General features: G+C 45.1%; 1 protein-coding gene across 1 annotated transcript in view; it reads left to right on the top strand.

The window, feature by feature from the left end:
* Window positions 1-20,641, top strand: part of SLC4A5 (solute carrier family 4 member 5) — an 88,252-nt gene extending 67,611 nt beyond the window's left edge. Inside the window, exons 21-25 of the mRNA XM_087863565.1 lie at window positions 10,581-10,649; window positions 11,309-11,482; window positions 13,651-13,806; window positions 16,684-16,751; window positions 18,690-20,641. Coding sequence (XP_087719691.1) covers window positions 10,581-10,649; window positions 11,309-11,482; window positions 13,651-13,806; window positions 16,684-16,751; window positions 18,690-18,855 — 633 coding nt within the window. The 3' untranslated portion in view covers window positions 18,856-20,641. The remainder of the gene's footprint in view (window positions 1-10,580; window positions 10,650-11,308; window positions 11,483-13,650; window positions 13,807-16,683; window positions 16,752-18,689) is intronic.
* Window positions 20,642-21,246: the final 605 nt, after the last annotated feature.

Raw genomic sequence — 21,246 nt, 5'->3', positions numbered from 1 at the left:
CTTTTCATTTTATGTGTTTATTTATATTTTTATACCTTTTTATAAAGATAGGCCTTCAGAAGAAGTCAACAACTTTGCACATAGCTCTTCAAGGACAAACTGATTCCGCTCAAAACTGCTCCTTGGCATAATAGCTTAAGTGTCCTTGAGGCAGACCTTCCCCATCACAACTTGACAACTATCCATGGTCTTCCATCTTAACCAAGCAAAATAAAATCATTTCTAGCAACAACAACAACAACAGACTGGCTTTCAAAATCGTTTTCGTTAAGTGATTAAAGCATTATCACTAGCTGACGCCAGTACTAAATATTAGGGTAATTTTACGTTAAAGGGAAGATATTTTATATAGCCAGTTCAAGAAAAATATAACAACCCAGATCTGAGGTCCTAGATTTAATCCCAGCATTTATTTCCACCAAGAAGAAACTGGGTGGCTTAGTTGGTTAAGCGTCTGCCTTCAGCTCAGGTCATGATCCCAGGGTCCTGGTGTCAGGCTCTCTGCTCAGCAGGGAGTCTACTTCTCCCTCTTCCTCTACCCACCCCCCATTTGTGCTCTCTTGCATGCATACACGCTCTCTCTCTCTCAAATAAATACATAAAATTTTGAAAGAAAAATTTTCCATAAAGCTTATTTAAATTTTTGCAACTGTGTGTTTGCCCATGTCTGTCAAATTAGGCATAGCTGAGTACATACCAGATTCAGAGAACTTACATTGGACAGCAGTCTACCCAAGACATACTCCAGTTGAGATCTTAACTGCTTTTCTTTTTTAAGATTTATTTATTTATTTGAGGGAAGGGGGGAGGGGCAGAGAGAGAATCCTCAAGCAGACTCCCTGCTGAGCATGGGGCCTGTCGCAGGGTTTGATTCCAGGACCCTGAGATCATGACCTGAGCCGAAACCAAGAGTTGGACACTTACCTGACTAAGCCACCCAGGCGTCCTTGGATCTTCGATTCCTGTTTATGTAGCAAACAGGGAAGAGATCTCCTTGGTGCCACAGATTTTAGAGGGTGCAAATTGGATCCTAGTTATTAGTGTTTTTATTTTTATCAATGTTTCTAAATCAATTATTAACTATACCTTTGTACCAGTTTCTCCAGTAGAATTCTGCTCTAGGGCTTCTCAAATTTTAATGTGTATAAAAATCACCTGGGAGGGGCATCTCTGTGACTCAGTCAATTAAGTGTCTGACTCTTGATCTCAGCTCAGGTCTTGATCTCAGGGTTGTGTGTTCAAGCCCCTCATTGGGCTCCATGCTGGGCGTGGAGCCTACTTTAAAAAAAGGAAAAAAATGTTTTCTTTTTATTTATATATCATATATTTATTTGTATGTGTGTATATATATATGTGTGTATATATGTGTATGTGTGTGTGTATATATATATTATATTATATATATATAATATATAATATAATATATAATCTTTAACAAGATTCCCAGGTAATTATATATATATATAATATATATATATAATATATATAATATATATATATAATATATATAATATATAATATAATATATATTATATATATAAATTACCTGGGAATCTTGTTAAAGATACTAATATAACACTGTATGTTAACTATTCTGGAATTAGAATTAAAACTTAATAAAAAAAAAAGATACTGATTCAGTAGGTCTGGGTAGGACCCAAAATTCTCCATTTTAAAAAAATTTTTTTTATTATATTATGTTAGTCACCATACAGTATATCCCTGGTTTTTGATGTAAAGTTTGATGTTTCATTAGTTGCGTATAACACCCAGTGCACCATGCAATACGTGCCCTCCTTACTACCCATCACCAGCCTATCCCATTCCCCCACCCCCCTCCCCTCTGTAGCCCTCAGTTTGTTTCTCATAGTCCATAGTGTCTCATGCTTCATTCCCCCTTCTGATTACCCCCCCTTTCTTTATCCCTTTCTTCCCCTACCGATCTTCCTAGTTCTTATGTTCCATAGATGAGAGAAATCATATGATAACTGTCTTTCTCTGCTTGACTTATTTCACTTAGCATTATCTCCTCCAGTGCCGTCCATGTTGCAGCAAATGTTGAGAACTCGTTCTTTCTGATAGCTGAGTAATATTCCATTGTATATATGGACCACAACTTCTTAATCCAGTCATCTGTTGAAGGGCATCTCGGTTCCTTCCACGATTTAGCTATTATGGACAATGCTGCTATGAACATTGGGGTGCATATGGCCCTTCTCTTCACTACATCTGTATCTTTGGGGTAAATACCCAGTAGTGCAAAGGCTGTGTCATAGGGTAGCTCAATTTTTAACTTTTTAAGGGACCTCCACACTTTTCTAGAGTGGCTGTACCAACTTGCATTCCCACCAACAATGTAGGAGGGATCCCCTTTCTCCACATCCTCTCCAGCAATTGTTGTTTCTTGCCTTGTCAATTTTTGCCATTCTAACTGGCGTAAGGTGGTATCTTAGTGTGGTTTTGATTTGAATTTCCCTGATGGCTAATGATTTTGAACATTTTTTCATGTGTCTGTTAGCCATTTGTATGTCATCATTGGAAAAGTGTCTGTTCATATCTTCTGCCCATTTTATGATTTGTTTATTTGTTTCTCACGTATTGAGTTTGAGAAGTTCTTTGTAGATCTTGGATACCAGTCTTTCATCTGTAGTATCATTTGCAAATATATTCTCCCATTCCGTGGGCTGCCTCTTAGGTTTTCTGACTGTTTCCTTGGCTGTGCAGAAGATTTTTATCTTGATAAAGTCCCACAAATTCATTTTATCTTCTGTTTCTCTTGCCTTTGGAGATGTGTCACGAAAAGGTTGCTTTAGCCGATGTCATAGAGGTTGCTGCCTATGTTCTCCTCTAGGATTTTGATGGATTCCTGTCTCACATCGAGGTCTTTCATCTATTTGGAGTTTATCTTTGTGTATGGTGTGAGAGAGTGGTCAAGTTTCATTCTTTTGCATGTAGCTGTCCAATTTTCCCAGCACCATTTATTGAAGAGACTGTCTTTTTTTCACCAGATGTTTTTTCCTGCTTTATCAAAGATTAGTTGCCCAAAGAGCCGAGGGTCCATTTCTGGGTTCTCTATTCTGTTCCATTGGTCTATGTGTCTATTTTTGTGCCAGTACCATGCTGTCTTTGTGATCACAGCTTTGTAGTACAGCTCGAAATCCGGCATTGTGATGCCCCTGGCTTTGTTTTTCCTTTTCAACAGTTCCTTGGCGATTCGGGGCCTTTTCTGGTTCCATACAAATTTAAGGACTATTTGTTCCAGTTCTTTGAAAAATGTCATCGGTATTTTGATCGGGATAGCATTGAAAGTGTAGATTGCTCTGGGTAGCATGGACATTTTAACTATGTTAATTCTTCCGATCCATGAGCATGGAATATTTTTCCATCTTTTTGTGTCTTCTTCAATGTCCTTCAAGAGTGATTTATAGTTTCTAGAATATAGGTCCTTTACGTCTCTGGTTAAGTTAATTCCAAGGTAACGTATGGTTTTTGGTGCTATTGTAAATGGGATGGAATCCCTAATTTCTCTTTCTTCAGTCTCATTATTCGTGTATAGAAATGCAACTGATTTCTGAGCATTGATTTTGTATCCCGCCACATTACTGAATTGCTCTATAACTTCTAATAGTTTGGGAGTGGATTCTTTTGGGTTTTCCATATAGAGTATCATGTCATCTGCGAAGAGAGACATTTTGACTTCTTTGCCGATTTGGATACCTTTTATCCCTTTTTGTTGTCTGATTGCTGTTGCAAGGACTTCTAGTACTATGTTGAATAATAGTGGTGAGAGCGGGCATCCTTGTCGTGTTCCTGATCTTAAGGGAAAGGCTTCCAGCTTTTCCCCATTGAGAATGATATTTGCTGTAGGCTTTTCATAGATGGTTTTTATGAGATTGAGGAATGTACCCTCTATCCCTACACTCTGAAGGGTTTTAATCAGGAAAGGATGCTGTATTTTGTCAAATGCTTTTTCTGCATCTATTGAGAGAATCATATGATTTTTGAGTTTTTCTTTCTGGATAAAATCTATGACATTGATTGATTTGCGAATGTTGAACAACCCTTGCATCCCAGGGATGAATCCCACTTGGTCATGATGGATAATCCTTTTAATGTACTGTCGGATTCTATTAGCCAGGATCTTGTTGAGGATTTTGGCATCCATATTCATTAGGGAAATCGGTCTGTAATTCTCCTTTTTGATGGGGTCTTTGCCTGGTTTGGGGATCAAGGTAATATTGGCCTCATAGAATGAGTTTGGTAGCTTTCCTTCTGTTTCTATTTTTTGAAATAGCTTTAGGAGAATAGGTATTATTTCTTCTTTGAATGTTTGGTAGAATTCCCCAGGAAAACCATCCGGGCCTGGAGTTTTGTTTTTTGGAAGGTTGTTTAACACTGTTTCAATCTCTTCATAATTAATTGGCCTGTTTAAAAAATCAATTTCTTCCTGTTTCAGTCTTGGTAGTTTATAGGTTTCCAGGAAGGCCTCCATCTCTTCCAGATTGCTTAATTTATTGGCATAAAGCTGTTGATAAAAGTTTCTAATAATCCTTCCAATTTCATTGGTGTTGGTTGTGACCTCTCCTTTTTCATTCATAATTTTATTAATTTGGATCCTTTCTCTATTCTTTTGGATAAGTCTTGCCAGTGGTCTGTCAATTTTATTGATTCTCTCAAAGAACCAGCTTCTAGTTCTGTTGATCTGCTCTACTGTACTCCTGGTTTCTAATTCATTGATTTCTGCTCTAATCTTGGTCAACTGCTTCCTCGTGCATGGATTAGGCCTGTCCCTCTGTTGCTGTTCCAGCTTCTTGAGGTGAGAATATAAAAACTGCATTTTAGATTTTTCTATTCTTTTGAGTGAGGCTTGGATGGCTATGTATTTCCCCCTTAGGACTGCCTTTGCAGTATCTCATAGGTTTTGGACCGTTGTGTTTTCATTCTCGTTGGTCTCCATAAATTGTTTAAATTGATTTTTGATTTCCTGGTTTATCAAATCATTCCTGAGCAGGATGGTTCTTAGTCTCCAAGTGTTTGAGTTTCTTCCAAATTTTTCCTTGTGGGAGTTCCAATTTCAGAGCGTTGTGGTCTGAGAATATGCAGGGAATAATTTCAGTCTTTTGGTATCGGTTGAGACCTGTTTTGTGACCAAGAACATGGTCTATTCTTGAGAATGTTCCATGGGCATTAGAATAGAATGAGTATTCTTTGGTTCTGGGGTGTAGTGTTCTATATATATCTATGAGGTCCAACTCATCGAGTATGGCATTCAAAGCCCTTGTTTCTTTGTCAATTTTCTGCATGGGTGCTCTGTCTATTTCTGATAGTGGAGTGTTGAGGTCCCACGTATTTTTATCTATATGTCTCTTTATTCTGGTTAAGAGTTGGCTTGTGTATCTTGCTGCTCCCCTGTTGGGGGCATATATATTTATAATTGTCATATCCACTTGTTGGATACATCCTTTAAGAATAATATAGTGCCCTTCTGTGTCTCTAACTGTAGTCTTTAGTTTAAAATCCAATCTGTCTGATATGAGAATTGCTACCCCAGCTTTCTTTTGAGGTCCATTGGCGTGAAAGATGGTATTCCATCCCTTTACTTTCAATCTGAATGTATCTTTAGGTTCAAAATGAGTCTCTTGTAGACAGCAAATGGATGGGTCGTGTCTTTTTATCCAATCTGCAACCCTGTGGCATTTTATGGAAGCATTTAGGCCATTTACATTGAGACTGATTATTGAGAGATATGATTTTAATGATGCCATGTTGCCAGTAAGTCTTTGTTTCTATAGATTGTGACTTTCTGTTCTGTATCACTCTTGGGGCCTTTTTACTTTTATAGAACCCCCCTTAATATCTCCTGTAGGGCTGGTTTCATGGTTACGAAATTTGTCAATGACTGGCGATTCTGGAAGGTCTTTATTTCTCCATCAATTCTTTTTTTTTTTTAAGATTTTATTTATTTATTTGACAGAGAGACAGCCAGTGAGAAAGGGAACACAGCAGGGGGAGTGGGAGAGGAAGAAGCAGGCTCCCAGCAGAGGAGCCTGATGTGGGACTTGATCCCGGAACGCTGGGATCACGCCCTGAGCCGAAGGCAGACGCTTAACGACTGCACTACCCAGGCACCCCTATTTCTCCATCAACTCTGAATGACAGCCTTGCTGGATAAAGGATCCTTGGCTGCATGTTTTTCTCTGAAAGAACTTTAAAAATGCCCCCCCAACCCTTTCTCTCATTCCAGGTCTGTGTAGACAGGTCTGATGTAATTCTGATACCTTTGCCTTGGTACATGAGAAATTTCTTTGCCCTGGCTGCTTTCAATACTGTATCCTTGGATCTAATATTTGCAAATTGCACTATGACGTGACGTGGCGTAGGTTTGTCGTGGTTGAGCTTGGGAGAGGTCCTCTCTGCCTCTTGGACACGAATGTTTGTTTCCCTTGCTAGTTAGGGAAGTTTTCAGCTACAATTTGTTCAAATATCTCTTCTAGACCTCTGTTTTTCTCCACCCTCTCGAGGATGCTGATGATTCTGACATTGGACGTTTCATTGAGTCAGTAATCTCCCGTAACCTACATTCATGAGAATGGATTTTTTTCAGTCCAGATTCTATTTTAGCTTTCTCTTCTACTAACCCATCCTCCAATTCGCTGATACGTTCTTCTGCCTCATTCACCCTGGCCGTCAGAGCCTCTAGTTTTGACTGCATTTGGCTTATAGAATTTTTTATTTCTGCCAGATTCACTCTCATTCCCACCCTTAGAGATTCCATATTCTCATTAAAATTTTTGTTAATACTTTTTTCAAGTCTACACATCATCTTGACCATTGTTACTCTGAATTCCATTTCTGATAATTTGGTTATATCCATATCCATTAGTTCTGTGGCAGAGGCCACAGACTCATTGTCTTTTCTTTGCTGGGGGGGGATTTCTCCTTCTCGTCATTCTGATGAGGAGAGGTTGCGGGGTTGTCCAGAGCCCAAATTATTGACCAGGACCCAGGCCATGCGCCCTTGTTTTATAGGGATCTTAGGGATGTGGGCTTCTTGATATTTCAGCCTGTCTTCTGGGGGAGGGGCCTGCCGCACCAATACTCAGGCAACCCTGTTTGGGTAGAGTTTCCGTGTCCCCTGCGAGGGGGGATGGGGATGGGCACACTGTGAGCCTGTATTTCCAGGCTTTTGTTCTCTGGCGGCTTTCCCTGGCAGTTTGCTGTGCCTCTTCTGAGAGTCAGAGCAGCAGCGGCCGAATCTCAGCCTCTGTCTCAGAACAGAGGGATTGCAGACCGTTCTCCACTGAGGTTCTGGCCACTTTAACTCTGTTTCTGTTGGTGCTGCTCAAACCTGCAGCGTCCCGGGATGTGCGCCCCACACCCGGCGTCCCAGCCCTCACTTCCAGAGCCGGCGCGTCTCTGTCCTTTGTGTTTCTAACGCTGCCAGCCGCCAGCCGCCCCGTGCACACTCCCGGAGCTCCCGGTCTCAGTCTGGTTCCAGTGAGCGCACCGAAGCTCCGAGCTCCGTTTCAGTCTGGTCGCACGTTCCCTGGCTCACGGTCTCAGTCCGCTCTCTCACGGGTGCGTCCGCGAGTCCGCCCGCTCCCCCGTGCAGCTGGCTACCGCTTCCCGGTGCCCGAATGCGGCGGCTCCCTCCCCCTTCCATTTATCTTCCGATATCTGTGTGCGGTTTCACGGCTCCCTGCTTTGTACCTCAATACTCAGCGCTGGAGATGTTCATTTGTAGAGATCCAGAGCATCTTCCCGCGTCTCTGGCTGGTTCCGTGGTTGTTTAGGCTGGTCTGGTACCTATCCAGCTCGACTCAGGGGACCGGCTGAAAAAGGGGTCCCCTAGTCCTCTGCCATCTTAACTCCCCTCCTGTAGGCCAAAATTCTCCATTTTTAACAAGCTCACAGGCAATGCCAGTAATGGTGGTCCAAAGATCACACTTTGAGCAGTAAGGGATGAAATTTCTCTCTCAGTGGATGGTTGTACTGATTGAGACACAGTGATTTTTAGTGCTAGAGGATCAGTGATGATCTTCAGCCCTGTCATCACCAATCTGCAAAGTTTCGGTTATCTTGCCAAGTGAGGGCGTTGGAGGATGAGGTGGCCACGTTTCTGACAGGTGGCATAAACACCTTACACACTCTGTTCTGCAGATCCCCGGTCCTTCCCAAGCCCTGAGGGGTTGTCCTGTTCTGTTCATGTTTTGCTCGCACCTTGCCGCTGTTCTTCAGGACCGTGGGTTTCAGCATTCTGCCTCAGGGGAACCCCTGGCCATATCAGAAGCTCCCCCTCTGATCCCCATGAGGTGTTCTCATGGTCTCAGCTGCAAATCATATGGGAAGGCTGCAATGTCTTTATGTTTGTGGGATTGTGATCATTGTCAACTCCTCCAACATAGAGTAAAAAACTAACACTAGAGGCACCTTTTTTGCCATTTTACTGTTTCATTAATGTTTGAAAAGGGCTTTCTGTGGGGATCCTAGGAAGATTTGTGTGGATTAATCTAGAATTCTAGATCACAGCCCCATCACTTGTCAGTGTGATGTCATGGACCTTTGGGATTTGCCAAGCAAGCTGTTTGAATCTGCAAATGACAGGACAGGAGACATTTTCCTAGGGTTGAAGGGTGACTTTTCAATCAGGCATGGATAACTGCAAATTCTCTAACACTTAGCCCAGTTCTCCTCATGAGGTCCAAAGGGAAGTTTTAAGCCATCTAGAATTTGTGTTATTACAGACTATAGCTAAGTCTTTTATCTAAGATTTTATTTTGTGGGCCACCCAGGTGGCTCAGATGGTTAAGTGTCTGCCCTTGGCTCAGGTCAAGATCCCAGGGTCCTGGGATCAAGCCCCATGTTGGGCTTCCTTGCTCAGGAGGGAGCCTGTTTCTTCCTCTCCCTCTGCCCCCTACCCCACTTGTGCTCTCTCTCACTTGCTTTCTCTCTCAAATAAATAAATAAAATCTTAGGGAAAAAAAGATTTTATTTCTCTCTCAATTGCTCCCACATTTTGAGAATGATTAGGATAGTGTTCATGGGAATTTTTACTTTGTTTCATAACTGGGCAAAAAATCTCATAAGCCATGTACAAATGGAATGAAGCAGTGGCCCATATTTCCCTTCTTTACTTTAAGATCAAATGTCTTGGATTGAGGTTTACAGCATATGGGTCCGAATCATGGTTTGTGTTTAAAAAATGAACCCAGTCTAACTTATGTTAAAAGAGGTTACTTATTTAGTTGGACATCCTAAGTGGCATCTTAAAGTTGAGCACAGGACTTTGTATTTCCCACGTGTTCCAACATGACTGCCCTGGAACCGAGGCAGAGCCTTGTTCACAGTGGCACATGTCAAAGGGGCAGATAAAGGGAAGGAGGAGGGGGTGCTGGGCGGCTCAGTTGGTTGAGCATCCGATTCTTGATTTCAGTGCAGGTCATGATCTCAGGGTTGTGAGATTGAGCCCCACATTGGGGTCTACATTGGGCATGACATGGAGTCTGCTTAAGATTCTCTCTCTTGGGGCGCCTGGGTGGCACAGCGGTTAAGCGTCTGCCTTTGGCTCAGGGTGTGATCCCGGCGTTCTGGGGTCGAGCCCCACATCAGGCTCCTCTGCTGGGAGCCTGCTTCTTCCTCTCCCACTCCCCCTGCTTGTGTTCCCTCTCTCACTGGCTGTCTCTCTGTCAAATAAATAAAATCTTAAGAAAGAAAGAAAGAAAGAAAGAAAGAAAGAAAGAAAGAAAGAAAGAAAGAAAGAAAGAAAGGGAAAGAAAGAAAAGAAAGAAAGAAAAAAAAAGGGAGAAAAGAAAGAGGGAAAGAAAGAGAAAAAAGAAAAAAGTGGGGGAGGGGGAAGAATGAAAGAAGCAGAAATATAGCTTAAAGAGACTGGATAAATACCTCAAAAGGCTTCTAAAGAGTCATAATGATGATTGTAGAACAGTATGAGTGATATGGTCCAATTTTTGAAAAAGCTAACAAGTTACCTGTGAGCATGATCAGAAGGAAAGATGCCCACCAGACCATTAGCCATTAGTTGGCAATTAGTGGTGGTTGGTTTACCTATGCACATCTGTTTTGTTTCTTTTTTAAATCCAATTGTGTAGGGTATGTAATTCTTGTTAATCAGCACGTGCTCTGCTGAGGGAGGTCAGCTCAATAAAGATTCCCAGAGCAATACAGCTTTGTGGGGTCCTCAGCTGGGGCTGGGAGGGGAAAGGAGCTGACAAGAACAAGCAGTGGGTTTCTATGGAGCTTTCTTACGTTCCAGAAGGTGTGTCTTCAGCCAAACCACATGGCTGCTGCAGGGACAGAAGCAGGACAGCAGGGCGTCTAGGCTGGGGGAGCAGCTGCATAAAGAGAAGGGGGCAGGACAGCCCTCCCCACCAACACTGGCTCCAGATCTGCTCTCAGAGGCTCAGTTCCCCTAAACACCCAGCTCCTTCATGGCTTGGGGAAAGCCAAGGCAGGCCAGGCTGCCTCTGTGACTTGGCAGACGCTGTCATACAGAACAGGGTGGCCAACAGCCCGCCCCGGGCAAAGACCCAGTCCAAAGCTCTGCTTCCCTCTCTCATTTTCAGTACATCCCCATGCCCGTGCTGTATGGAGTCTTCCTCTACATGGGCGTGGCCTCCCTGAATGGCATCCAGGTAAGCTCTCCCCACCCCACAGAGCCCCGGAGTCAGCTCTCCACGTCTGCTGCCATATTACCAAAACCCCAAGTGCTTCCTTTCCCAGTTCAGCGGAAGAATAAGGGTGATAAAGATACTACCATATCCTGTGTGCCAAGTAAAATCACTACGCCAGGCCCTTCACAGATGTTCTGTAATGAGATCTGTGTAACAGGTGCCGTGAAACCTAGTTTACAGACGAGGGAAAGGCTCAGGATTCACAACACCGATGGGGCTGACTCCAGTGAGCCTTTCACTACATCTCTCTTCTTCTCTAAGGCAACTCTAGCAGAAGAAAATGTTTTCTTTTGTTTTGTTCTTTATTTAGCAGGATACACCAGATGTCTTGGATATCTTTGTGTTGCAATTAGTTGCATTTTCCTTGAATGGGGGCAGTGTCCATTTGTGGCCGGCTTCAGGCCTGTGCCCCACAGACAGGGCTCAGGCCTCCTCCCCTAAGGGCTCCCTGTGTGTCCTCCTAGACCTGCAGTCCCCCTCCGGTGCATTCTTAGTCCGGACAAGGGGCTACCTTCTATGAGACCCCACCGCACCACCCCTTCCCGCAGTCCCAAGCCCCCATCAGGGCCCCCTCCCTCGCGGGGTCCCCACTGCCTGGCTGAGCTCGCGCCCTCCGCCAGTTCTGGGAACGCTGCAAGCTCTTCCTGATGCCGGCCAAGCACCAACCGGACCACGCCTTCCTGCGGCACGTGCCCCTGCGCCGGATCCACCTCTTCACGCTGGTGCAGATACTCTGCCTGGCGGTGCTCTGGATCCTCAAGTCCACGATGGCCGCCATCATCTTCCCGGTCATGGTAAGGTGGGCGCGGGCTCCCCATCCTGCTCGGCCAATTGGGCCTGGGCAGGCGTCCCCGGCGGGGAGATCCGCCGTCACAGATGGCCCGCCTCTCTCAGGGTCACAGAGGCAAGCACAGAACAAGATTCGGGTCGTGAGACCAGGCCAGATAGAGAGGGGGGTGTTGGGGGGCAGTGCGGGAGCCTGTGGGCTAATGCTTCGGGAAAGCGTACAGGGCTGGACTGGGGGCCAAAGTGAGGACAGAGAGGCAGGATTTGAAATATGCCCACCTGGGATTCTCAACCTTGGGTGACCATTGGAATCACTTGGGAGCTTTTCAAACTTGTTCCCGGGCCTCACCCCAGATCAGTTAAATCAGTATCTGTCCATGACACCCAGGCATTGGTGCCTGTAATAAGTCTGCAAGTGAGCATAAATGTGCAGTCAAGGTTGGGAACCACCACTCCAGGGAAAGGGAATGGGTCCTCTCCAACAGGGCCCTCATGAGGTTTAGCGGTAACAAGAGGAAAGGAAAGGAAATTATGGGCACGATTAGCATGTGTGGAGTGCTGTTTCATTTAGTCCACAGCAGCCTTGAAGTACTACTACTGACCCCATTTTACAGGTGAGAAAACTGAGGCTCCGAGAGCATGTGTGAGTGACCCAAACCGCACAACCAAAAGGACCTGAGCCAAGATCCATACCCTCCCCCTATTGATTTTTTAAAAATTTACATGCAGTAAAATTCACTCTGTGGTTCTATGAGTTTTAACAAATGCACAGGTTGGGGCGCCTGGGTGGCACAGCGATTAAGCGTCTGCCTTCAGCTCAGGGTGTGATCCTGGCGTTACAGGATCGAGTCCCACATCAGGCTCTTCCGCTATGAGCCTGCTTCTTCCTCTCCCACTCCCCCTGCTTGTGTTCCCTCTCTCGCTGGCTGTCTCTCTCTGTCGAATAAATAAATAAAATCTTTAAAAAACACACACACACACAAAAAAACAAATGCACAGGTTAGTGGTTCCACAGCCACAGTCATGATACAGAACAGTTCCGTCATGCCTAAAATTCCCTCAAGCCATTTCTTTTCTTTTCTTTTTTGAGAGAAAGTGAGTGAGCACATATGTGCAACAGCAGGAGCAAGGGGGAGGGGGCAGAGGGAGACTCTTAAGCAGGCTCCATGCCTCTCACAGAGCCCGACAGGGGGCTCGATCTCACAACCCTGGGCTGATATCAAGAGTGGGACACTTAACTGACTGAGCCACCCAGGAGCCCCCCACCCATGCCATTTCTATACAGACAGTGCTTCTTCCCACCCCTGCCCCTAGCAACCACTAATTTGTTTTCAGAGCCAGGATTTTTAAAACCCAGGTCTGTCCAGCTCTCAACCTCTACTTGCTCCCAAGAAGCAGGTCAGTGAGGAACCAGAGTTAAATCCTGGCTGGTTTTCTCCCTGACTTCACTTAGTGGCTGGTTCTTGGGAGTGAAGGGGCAATATTTATAACTAGTTACCCTGGGCCCATTGAGTTTGTTAAAAGGCCAGTATTTAATCCTTCCCCAAAGCACACATTTTTCCCCCCTTAATTTGTGAATGCTGAACAGAACCAAACTTTCTAGAGTTTACTGTAAAAATTCCTGATATCCCAGTACACTTTATTCAGTGTACTTTATACTTGTTAACAGAGAGATTGGCAGCTCTCAGAAATAGGGACAGAGGGACAGTGGGTCTCAGAGCATGGTCTCTGATGCTGAAGTATCAGCATCTCCTAGGAAACTTATTAGAGATGCAGATTCTCGGGCCCCACGCCAGACCTGCTGACGCAGAACCTCTGGGGGTAGCCCCCAGCAGTGTATGTGTTAACAGCCCTCCAGGTGTTTTGATGGAAGCTCAAGTTTGAGGATCGCAGATTTAAAGAATAACTGTAGTTCTGTGGCCCTTGGTCTCTGCCTGGCTCCCCCACCTCAGCTATCACAGGCTTTGTCCCCTGGCTCATTGGTAGGCTTTGCCACTCAACTGAGGAAAGGCCAGATGAGAGGAACCAAGCTGGGCAGGTGGTAAATGATGCTTTGTCAGAGCTCTTGAGATGGCTCCAAAGATACCAGAGAAAGTTCCTAAACATAGCTGAGGGAGAAAAAACTGTCTGAGTTTGGATCCTTGAGCCCATGGTTTTCTCTGAACTCTCCCCACAGATCCTGGGCCTCATCATTGTTCGAAGGCTTCTGGACCTCATCTTCTCCCAGCACGATCTGGCCTGGATTGACAACATCCTTCCAGAGAAGGAGAAGAAGGAGACAGATAAGAAGAAGAAGAGAAGGAAAGGGGCCCATGAAGACAGTGATGAGGAGGTGGGGAGAATGTGAGGCCAGGGCTGAGGGAAGAGACCAAGTCAGGTGGCCAGCTGTGATCACCTCCACTTCTGCCCAGGTCAGGTGGCCAGCTGTGATCACCTGGGCCTAGTCTGGGATGAGCTGAGGCTTCTGCCTGTGTTGGTGTGGGGTGCTGAGAGTTTGTCTGCTTATGGGAGTATCCTCAGCGTGGGCCATAGTGAATGAGCCCCCCGCCCCCAACCCAAGGAAAGGCTGGTTGCCACACCCATTCTTTCCCATTTCTGTGAGCTCCTGGGGCCGTTATCAACAGCAGGGCAGGTCCTTGATGGAACAGGGCAGAAGACTCAGCTCCATCATGGGGGAGGTTATGAGGACCGACCTCCAAAGAATGGAGTAGGTCTCAGGGGAAGAGTCTGATGGGCACCAATTAGTAGACTGGACTCCTGGACAGGTGGAAGGACTGGGAACAAGGTTTGCCTGCCCCTGGGGTATTAGGGAAGAAGGTGGGGAGAGAGGCATGTCCTCACTGGAAGGAGGGTGGCTACATTCCCCAGATGCTGGGGACCACCTGGTTGCCCCATCTACTCTTCTCTCATGCTTCCTCCCCATCCCACCCCCAAAACAGGGAGTCAACAGACAGGAAGCCAGTCCAGACTTAGAGTTCACAAAATGTGAAGCAGAAAGATTGTCTAGTTCAAGTACTCATTACAGATGATGAAACGGTCCTCCAAAAGGGAAGTGGTTCACCCAAGATGGACATATGGCTAAATGTCTAAAAGGGAATTAAGAAAACCATTCCTGATTTTTCATTTTATTATTATTTTAAAGATTTTATTCATTTGAGAGAGAGCATGAGTGGGGGGAGGGGCAGAGGGAGAGGGAGAAGCAGGCTCCCCGCTGAGCAGGGAGCCAGATGCAGGGCTAGATCCCAGGACCCTGAGATCATGACCTGAGCTGAAGGCAGACACTTCACTGACTGAGCCACCCAGGCGCCCCCTGTTCCTGACTTTGAATGTGATCATTTCTAATATGCTAAGCTGTCCATGCCATCTAGCCACATGCCTGGCTCCCGTTCTCCCAGGCCTGACCTGAACCCACATCCCTGTATCCACCTGAACCATCCTAGTGGTTTTGCCTTTTGCAGATCAAAGCTGTTCATTTGCTGGCTGATTGGTGGCAATCAAATCATCTTCTGATGGTAGTGATAGATCCAAACTCCCCTGTCCTTAATTGCTTTCCTCTTCCAGGTAGGAAGAGGCCCATCATTCATTCACATGTTTTTCATTGACAATTTAGATGGTTTGCAAAGACAGGACTTGAGAACAAAGAAACTGAGAATCTAAGTGCCTTTTAAAGACAAATGCTTACTCTTTCATTGATTCATTCAATAAATATTTGTGTGGCTACCACGTGCCAGGAACTATTTCAGGGTTGGGGAAAAGCATGATATATTCAGTGGAAAAATGGGATTCAATTTGCACAAATTCATTTTACACGTCTTTACAGCAACAGCAGCTATAGTGTGAGATTCACTCCTGAGAGATTGGTTACTGTGACAGTTGAAACTGTTCTGATCAGTAATGTTCCTGGAAGAGTTCTGTCCTGTTTAGGACAGCAGGCTAACTGTGATTGCCCCTCAGTGAGCCCCAGAGGATTTGCGGCACCCCGTTTAGACTGGATGTAGAGAGGATTGGTGGTTGGCACATTGTGGATGCATGTATTTTCCAACTTGGCAAGAGAGTCAAAGCTGTTGAATTGGTGGTGTTTATCAGCTTTTCCCACTGTTTCTCTCCAGCCCCAGTTCCCTCCTCCCTCAGTTATAAAGATTCCCATGGAAAGTGTCCAATCAGATTCCCAAAATGGTATCCACTGCATTGCCAGTAAGTAAAACACATGGTGTCTCTCCCTTCCTACTTACTACTAATTCTCTACCTCTTCCTCCAAGGAACTTCCATCTTTAACTCAGGGGGACCTAATGGTCTTAGATGCTAGAGGACTCCTGTGGTAGGCAGAGTTCAGTGAGAACTGGGCCACAAGGATTCAGACTTCAACCAGTGGAATCCCCAAATCAAATCCTGCAGATGCCAGATCAAGCTTCACTTCCATTTAGGCAAAGCCCCTCATTCCTTCCTTTCCCCTGGTACCTCCTGATGCCGGTGGCACCATCTGGCCCTCTCTTGCATTGTGTCAGACCACATCGATCCAAACATGACCTGCTGAGCCTCCCATGCTTTCCAGTGGTTGTTGAAAATGATTGAGGGTTCAAATCCAAGCTGAGCTGTCCCCTTTAGAGAAACAGGCAGCAAAGCATTTGGATCATAAATTGGAAGGTCCTAGTGGTTGGGCTGTGATTCTGGATGACTAACTGCTGAAAGGGGGGCTGCCTGGGAGGGATTGGGCATTGCTTACAAAGATCCTGGGGGATTCGGTGGCTGCCTTTACCCCCTCCCAGCTTCAGCTCCCTACCGGAGGGCGGTCTTGTCATCAAGACCATAGCCTATCCTTGGAGTAATCAGAAAGATCCCGCTTGAGTCCTCATCTCGGTGGTCTTAATGCAGAGCTTGCCACTTTGCTAAAAGACCCAGATTAGGCTCCTGCCAGGGCCCTTGAGGGGCTTCCCATCACATCTCCGTCATTAGTACCTCTTTTTTAGTTGCTCTCTTTCCCATTTGTATACTTCCATCACCCTTTCTCACTCTTCCCTGGCCCTGGCCCTGCCCCACACCCACCTATCCTGGCTGACAGCCTTCTGGGGAAGGAGTAACTGAGCCAGAAGCAATCTGTGAGGCCCCTGATTTCCTCTTCCGTAGTGTTGGCTGTTGGGTTTAGAGAAAGGTCTTCTCCAGCATCCTCCTCAAACCTGCTCCACAACTGACGTTGTCATTTTCCTGCCAGGAAAAAGATCTTCCAGTTGGAGTTACTCATTCTGATTCTTCCTTCAGTGACTCAGAACTCGACCGAAGGTAATGGCCGTGGGCTAGACTCCTTGGGTATTAGATAAGAGACTAAGCAGTGGCCAGGAGGGTGGAGGGACTAGGATTTCCCAGGTTAGCCAGTGTCTCAGTAAAACGCCTTTGCCGGTCCACCTTGGGAGACAGAGGGGGTCAGACCTGATTATTGGTGTCAAGTAACAAATCTGTCCTCTTACTGACATAACATGATTACAATACACGAAGGTATTCTACTTTAGAAAAGGAAATTACAAAATACTATGTAAAACTGAAAACACTGGGGGGAAAACAATATAGAGAAAAACTACATATGACTGAAGTATACATTATTGAATGCCAGGATAAATGAGCTCAAAGATCAACACTAGGTACTCCAGTACTTTGTGGAATAAAGTAATAGCATGGTTAATTAGGAAAGGTCAGAAGCCTAACTAAATATCAAAGATTAAGTGGAGCGTGCGACTCTTGATCTCGGAATAGTGAGTTCAGGCCCCAGGTCGGGCATAGAGATTACTTTAAAAAAAAAAAAAATGGAGAGAATAGTCAAGAAAGGATTCCAGGCCTAGTTTCCAGGGGCCCCTGTGCCAACTGTGATACCTTAGTGTTGTTAATGAGAAGCCATGAAAAAAGTGGACAACTTGATGACTGAAAACAAGGAGGGCTCAAAAATAGAAGAGAAAGTCAACCTCAGCTCTTACTGGAGAAGATGGTAGGGCGCCCCTACGTGGTGCCCTAAACGGGATGGGAATCACTGTACTACATCACACACGAGCAAAGGCACAGGCTAGCCCAAGGCTACAGGCAGAATAACCTCTGGGCTTAGATGCAGTCATCCACGAGATTTTAGAAAACATGAATGAGATCGTCTAAGAAGTCAAAGTTGTTAGCACATTGCCAGGATGAGACGGGACGTCGTAACAAGCCCCCGTACAGCAGACCCAAGGGCACTCTAGCCTAGGAGTGTCACACGTCCAAATTACATCGCCGCCTGCCTTCTCATCCTACCTCCCCAGTCAGGGTTCCTACGCCGTTACACGAATGCCACTGATTTTATATATGAGGGTGTTGGGAGAAAAGCAGTCTATCCTGATTTATTTTCAAGTAGCCTACACCAAATCGAACCTCTAATTGCTCCAATTTCAGTCCATGGAGAGAAAATATGGACCAGGATGGGGCATTTCCACATACAAACATGGTACAGCTGCACTGGTTTTTCACCAGCTCTGTGTAAGTAGGTGGAAGGGGACCACTGAACAGGTCCGTTTCAGTGAAGGAAAAGGCTCAGCAACAAGATCTAGTTTAACAAAGGTTAAGCATCCGAGATTCCCCAGGCATGACGCTTAATCCCTGGGGGTCTAGAAAGACAGGCCTTCGAACAAAGACTTACGGCTCTGCGAGCCGAGAACAATGGAGCACACATAAGAGAAAGGACAGTGTCTGAGGGGGGGATCGGCCTTATCTTGAGAGTCCAAGAACGATACATGGGAGTCTGCCAGGTGCACAGAATAAAGAAGAAAAGAGACAAAAGAAGGGCATTTCAGGCAGTGGGAACAATCCTGAAATACCATTTGAAAGTAGACCCACAGTGAAGACTGCTGGGCTGGACAGGCAGTCAAATCAGAAATAGTCAGGAGTGCAAAGTAGAAGGCCCTGTGTGGCCACACTAAGGAGCTTGGATTCTACCTCTTGAACGGTGGGAATCACAGACAGATCTGTGATCCAGAAAGCTCGCCTTGGCAGCAATGTGAAAACCGGGCTGAGGCCCCTGGCGAGACTAGCTCAGCAAGCACAGCCGCAGGCCAGGCGCAGAGGATGCCGCTCGCTACCTTGACGTGTTCAGTTCCTAAGCCAGGACCAAACCACTTGCTTTAGAGCCCTGCTCCGGGGGAGAGCGTGGAAAACACCAAGTACTAGATAACGCCCTCTTCTTTCCCTCTTTTTCTCATCCAGCATCACACTGCACTTCAGAATTTCCTGTCCAGCTTCACCTGCTTTCAACTATTCACAGAGCCCAGTGTTCATGGTGCCACAGGTGAAGATAGAAATGGAGTCAGACTGTGACTTCACAGACGTGGACAGATACGGAAGAGAAACTGATGGCGAGACCACCCTCTAGGACACAGCTGCCCCCAGACAGGGCTTCAGCTTCACCGTGGGAGGGCACGGTTGCATCGTCACTGTGCGGTCTGGGCCAGACCCCTGAACTTCTGAGCCGGTTTCCTTATTTGCCAAACAGCTGGAGTCATTCCACTTGATAGGAAACTGATCTGTGGATGAAAAGTACTACTTACGTGCAAAGCTGTCTCCTCCTTTCTGTAGTTATGAAAACAACCAACGGAAACATGGTACCTTATTTTAAAATGCAGTCCAGGATAGAAATTGTAACGTTTCTTGAAATGAAAACAATGCTTGCCCCCTAAAATATAGCTGAGATAAAGGGGGCAATAGTAAATTTTTATTGAAACTAATACCAGTTAGATTTTTTTTTTAAAGCTTAGATTTTAAAGTATCTAGATGGTCTTGAACAAACCACTGAAACGCTCATACTTCAGTAGACCAAAGTTGGAAAATTTGTTTTGCAACTTGGCATAGTAAGAAATGCATAGAAGGCCCTATCTTCCCTTCCCATCTCGTGCAGCTTTCTAAGGCTCCTGTGGCAAGTCTGCGCCATCTGCATGCCTTGTGGGCCCTGGGCCAGCACAGAAGTGTGACTGGAGCATCCCCAGACTGAAAAGCCAGTTCCCAAAGTCTGCTAATGAAAGAACCAACACATGAAAGTGGGCACATTTTCAAAATAAAATCGCTCTTGTTAAAATGAAACTTTCAACCACATTATCTCAACAAAATGATCCTTTAAATTAATACCACTGGTCTTCCACATCCAGAGTAAGACTTCCTTCCACCCTCGGGTAGGTCCTTCCTGCAGGTTTTCAATGGCCTTGCTCCCAAAGTCAAACGCCCACCCACAGGTCCACTGCGTGTTAAGCAGCGCTAATGTAAAATGATTATAACTTTGCAGTATTAGATTAGTACTTTAAAGGAACGATTGGAAGTTGGGTAGATTAATAACTCAATAAGCAAACCCTTCCTCATGAAACTTACTACCAGTCTATCTTTAATCCCCACTTACCAAACACCAACCTTGTTTATTCAACACCTACTATGTGCCTGACAGCCACAGCGCAGCTGACATGTACTTTCTCCGAAACAACTATGGATTTGAATCTCAAGGAAATCACTTCGGTTAGTTACTACGTTTACTCATGATGACCAAGGCAGGTGCTTTTTTTTCTTCGTTCTTTTCTGTTTTTTAAAAAGACAAATGACACTAGAGCATCAACACTTTGGGTACGAGGACAGCTAATTGTGTTTGCGATCCTCAGAGCTTCATACAGTGCCTGGTCCCTAGAAAACTGTGTTGATTAAGTAAATCTCAGAGCTCCCTTCCAAGGGATACTGCCAAGAGGTAAAGCTCTAAACTTCTCCTGCTGTACTGATTGCAGCAAAATGACTTAGCTGCTCACTAATCCAGAACCATCCCCTGAATTTAAGGATAAATTCTCTATCTTCAGCTGCACCAATCCTGGGAGATCTAACAATCGACCCTTAACATTTCAGTTTTAAAACTTGGCTGATTTCCAATAGCACTTTGTCCAAATTAAACTGTAGAAATGTTATGGATTCCGGAGTAAATGGGCTTGATTAATCAAGTTGGAAACTACAATGTTAATTTTTTGTTGCTGTAAATTGATCACTGTAACTTTCACCTTATTATGTCATTTATATTTTGTATATACATGAACATTTTAATTTTGACAGCTTTTAACAGGTTGACATTGTTACGTCTCCATGTAGCAGGTCAGAATTCCACTTGTAACTATAATTCAATAAAACTTAACCCTGTCTGCTCACCTTGCTCCATGTTTAATAATTTTGGTCAAGTCAGCAAACATGGGATGTGGACATGAGCTAAACCTCACTTACAAAAACATCTCCAGCAAACTATCCTCTTTCATCTCCAGGAAACTATCAAAAGAATAAAGGCAGCTGGCAGAAGGAGGAAGTCAGCTCCCCATTGTTCTTTTCTTTCTACCTCAAGCTGCCTGGAGCAGGAGCAGGGGGATCTGCTTGGAAGCCAAAATACTCAGCCCTGGTAGAGAACAGAGGATACACAGGGACCTATCCCAGCCTCAAAATGTGCACAGCAAATACTTTCCTATCTGTCAAATCAAACACACACACTGAACAAATAATTGTATAGACAGCAGAGAGCGGGGAGCTTGAAGGAGGGGGCTGTCAGCAGGCACATCAAGAAGTCCTTTGTAAATCCAACAATGTGTAAATTGAACTGCATGGTTTAGAAAACACCCAGAACAAGCCTAACCACTTAAATGACTCTTACAGATTAAACTCCCAGCTTGGCACAGCTGTTGGGACATCAGACTGAAAGGACTTGACTGGTTTCTCCACAGCGCTTTGTATCAGGTTAAGGCACAGGATTAGGTGT

This window comes from Ursus americanus, chromosome 7 (assembly GCF_024610735.1).
Source record: "Ursus americanus isolate L20-20 chromosome 7, mUrsAme1.1.p, whole genome shotgun sequence".
NCBI classification, from domain to species: domain Eukaryota; kingdom Metazoa; phylum Chordata; class Mammalia; order Carnivora; family Ursidae; genus Ursus; species Ursus americanus.
The sequence above is the reverse complement of the archived record's forward strand: the minus strand, read 5'-3'. Positions and strand labels throughout refer to the sequence as shown.